Source organism: Entamoeba nuttalli (genome assembly GCF_000257125.1).
Source record: "Entamoeba nuttalli P19 unplaced genomic scaffold asmbl_5140, whole genome shotgun sequence".
Lineage (NCBI taxonomy): Eukaryota > Evosea > Mastigamoebida > Endamoebidae > Entamoeba > Entamoeba nuttalli.
Window position 1 is genome coordinate 1 of NW_008577266.1, and position 4059 is coordinate 4059.

Sequence of the window (4059 nt, forward strand, 5' to 3'; positions counted from 1 at the left end):
TAAGAAATATTAAAAAAATAACTCTATTAACACCTAATTAATTAATTTTTAATTAATCCTTTTATACTCTTTTTTGATTATTATTATTTTTTGCTAATAGACAATATTTGAAATACATTTTTAATGCCTTATTCTTATATTATCTCATTGAAGACACTCATTTCATTAATAATTTATTTCTCAATATAAAGTCTACATCTTCAATATTTCTATTATATAAAAGGAGGTGTGTTGATACTTTTCTAATTTGTTTGTTTCTTTTCATAATACCGGTTATTTTCATAAAACGAAACAAAAACGTCTTCTTGTAAATTTATTAAGAGGTAAAGAATTATTAACATTCAATAAAAGGGTAAAATAATAATAATTTTTCCTAAAAAGTCTAATCCAAAGGATAAAAGATACTTGTGAAAATTTTAAATTCCCCATAAAAAAGTACTTAATTTCTAGAATTGTAATGAGGTTAAACTTAGTTAAAAGTCTATTTCTCAAGAAGATAAATAAACTAAAATCAAATAGTATTTAAAATAAATATGTTTATTAAATCAGACGATAATGAAAGAAAGATTCATTGAATATGGAAAAGAATATTTTATTACAAAATAAGAATAAACTAACTGATTCAATAAATTCATCAAAATTAATAAAAGAAATTAAACAAAAAGAGAGAGTTAATGATATGATAAAAAAGAAAACAAATTATTTTCCAAATATCTTCTTAAAGATACTACCATTATGCTTTCTTTTTTCTTTATCTTTTTTGTCTTTCTTGTCTTTTTTATCTTTCTTATCCCCTGTTTCATCTTCCATTCCAAGTGCCACTTTTGCTGCCATTTCAAACACTTCATTTAGTCCATTCTATTTGTTTTATTAAAACTGATTTATTTCTTCAATGAGAAATTCATAATAAAAACAAACTTGATTTGCTGCTGAACATTCTGCAAATCCTTTTGCACCAATTTCATTTGCCATAATTTCAATAGACTCTTTTTTAACAAGGTCTTTTCCTTGTTTTTTCAATGTATCAATTAATTTTTGACTATCACGTATATCACATTTTGTTCCTACTAATATGATACGTGGGTCATCATTTTGACAATGTTCTCTAATTTCTGGAACCCATTTTGTTTTGATACGTTCAAATGATTCCTCCTCTGCAACAGAAAAACAAATCATAAAACAATCAGTATCAGTATAACTTAAAGGTCTCATCTCATCAAGATCATCAGACCCAGAAGTATCCCAAAGGTTCATTTGAATGGCTTTTCCTTCCACCGAAATTGGAGCAGTGTAATTGTCAAATACAGTTGGAACATAAGAATCAGGAAAACTATTTGTTGTGTATGTCAACAATAAACAAGTTTTACCAACGTTTGTGTCTCCAATAACAATTACTTTAACCTCGGCGGTCATTAAATCAAATTTCTTAGTTTCCTTAGTTCCATTTGAGCATACTTTTTGTTTTGATTCCTATTTTTATTTGGTGTTATAATTTTACATTTCAGTTATTTTTCAGTATGTTTTTAAATATTATCTACTAGTTCTTTTTATCATTTGATATTAAATATCCATTCAGTACATTTAGTCTCTTTTTTTAAAAAACTCATTCTAATTTTCTCCATTCATTTTATTCCATTTTTCCTTCTCTTTCATATCTTTTACTTATACTATTTATATCTTTCTCTATTCTAAATATAATATTATCTTTAAACTAAAAAAACACAAAATAAAAATCTTATATGATGATTTGCTTTGTTTGAATGCCATTTTTGAGATATTTTAAAAGATTATTTTTGTTGACTTTTTCTATCTACAAATAAAATTTATTTCTTCTAAATCCCTTGTTAAAAAGTAGTTCATGTCTTCTGTATTATTGAGATAAATTCTTTGGTGTACTTAATAAGTTTAATACCTCTCTTTGTTATAAAAAGATGAATGTTCTTTATTCTTAAGACACATTAATTAAAAAAACATTATTTTACTACCATGTCTAACTATAAGAAATGTTTTATCACTTTTAAACTCAATAATTCTTTATTACTTCTACATTAATAATGAATTAAATAAAACTTACTTTAAGTGTTTTCTTCAAATAACATTATAAATTAATAAACTATTAAACAATTGTTTGTTATTAAAAAAGGTATGTTTAAAATCTAAATCATATTAGTTTTTAGATTTAAGTGATATTTATTATCTTTCTTTTATTTTTAAGTTTTCTAATGTAAGACAGATTAATGAAACATAAACTTGATGCCTTCAATCAATGGCAGAAATTTCTTTGGTGCAGTGTTGTTGTAATAATAATAAGAAAGTCAATGAAAACCAATTTATTTGAAATGAATCTAATAAACTAATTAATTATTTAGATAATTTGAAACCAAATGAAAAAGATATGTAAATTTTCATGAAATAACAATAAGTTTATAGTAATAAATGACTTAATTAGCTCAGTTTTCTTCGGTAGCCACAGTAGCTTTCTTATGAACTTTCCGTTTAACAATTTTTCTAACTTTCTTAACAGGTTCATCTTCAGGTTTGTCTTGAGCTAACTTACGTTCTTCAGCCAAATCTTTTTCAAAATCAACTTCCATAGTTTCCTTTCTAGACTTTTTTACTTTCTTAACCTTCTTTATTGGTTTAATCATATCTTCTGCCATACCTTCAACCATGGCTTCTTGTTGTTTTTTCTTTGCCTCACGTTCTTTGGCTTTTCTTTCTTGTTCTTCCATTTTTCTTTTCTTTTCTGCTTCTTTCTTTGCTTCTTTCTCAGCTTTTGCCTTATCATCTTGGTACATTTGCTCTGCTTTTTCATAACTTTCATAAAAGTCTTTAAAATTCTTAAAGAAATCTTCACTTTTAGGCAATTTACTTGTATCCTCACCATATAATTGGCACACTTTTGAATATTGAACATCATATTTCTTTTTATCATTTTCAAGGACTAACATATTAGTCGAATACCCTGAATTAAGTTGTGATAATTCTGCAACAAATCCTTCGTTTCCTGGTGTTTTTTGTAATTGAGCAATAGTTGCATCAAATCCTGCAACTGTTTTCTTTAATTCAGCGAATGTTGACTCAACTTCACTTCCCATAACACGTACTGCTGGTACAACAGCTTCAACTTCCTCCATCCAATGAGATAAATCTGGGTGCTTCTCATGAATATATTTACACAAGAAATAAACTAAATTCTTTTGGTTGTCATTAGACTTGGTATCTGCTAACTTTCCTAAAACACTCATTTTAAAACCACAAGTAATTGGCTTTTTACTTGCTTTATTCATATAATTACCAATAATTAAAATTACTTCAAGTAATTTTAAGAATGACTTACTTTCACATAATTGTGTTGATGCTGTTAATAATGTTTTTACGTTTCGAGAACAGTCATCAAATTTACTTGGGAATTGAAGCAACTTCATCATAACATCTAATTTCTTCTCTGCATTAGAACATTGACTTAATTTATATGAGAATATTTCAGACGGGTCTAATTGTTTTCCAACATACTTTTCAGGGTGTTCATAATAATCTTTTAAGAGCCCAGGTTCATCTTTGTCTGATGACGCAATTGGAAGTGCATTTTTGAGACCTTCTATTAAAGAAACTTCATCAAATAGAGTCATGTCTAGTGAATTGATATTATCAATGATGGTTTCCACAGACACTCCTTTAAATTTGTTCAACATAATATTAATGTTTTGTGATTTCTTTCCATCAAATATGCCAACGTATTGAATTTTATTTGACTTACTTGTGTCTTCTTTTTTTACTACAACTTCTTTTTGTTTAAACATTTCCTCTAAGTCGTCAAAACATTCACTAACAGCAACATCCCCTTCCATTTTACTAAATATTGTATTAGTTAATTGTCTTTCTGGGATTTTTTGCCATTGGACAGCCTTTAACTTGTTCTTTGGTTGTTTTAATTTACTTAATGTTGTTTGAACTTTAAGTGCAGGTGCTCCAGGTGGTCTAAATCCAAATCCAGGAGGGGGTGGAGGCATACCTGGCATTCCAGGGGGTGGTGGAGGAGGTGGCATACCAGGCATT

General features: G+C 27.2%; 2 protein-coding genes across 2 annotated transcripts; both read right to left on the reverse strand.

Moving 5' to 3' along the window:
• Positions 1-699: 699 nt before the first annotated feature.
• Positions 700-1413, reverse strand: ENU1_121460 (Rho family GTPase; the record flags this gene model as incomplete). The annotated part of the gene is made up of 2 exons (XM_008859831.1): positions 700-858; positions 919-1413. 2 exons carry the CDS (start codon positions 1411-1413, stop codon positions 700-702), a joined length of 654 nt encoding a protein of 217 aa, XP_008858053.1.
• Positions 1414-2450: 1037 nt separating this feature from the next.
• ENU1_121470 (formin 2 family protein) lies at positions 2451-4058 on the reverse strand (the record flags this gene model as incomplete). Its single annotated transcript, XM_008859832.1, has 1 exon — positions 2451-4058. The coding sequence occupies one exon, from the start codon at positions 4056-4058 to the stop codon at positions 2451-2453; it is 1608 nt and encodes a 535-aa protein (XP_008858054.1).
• Position 4059: the final 1 nt, after the last annotated feature.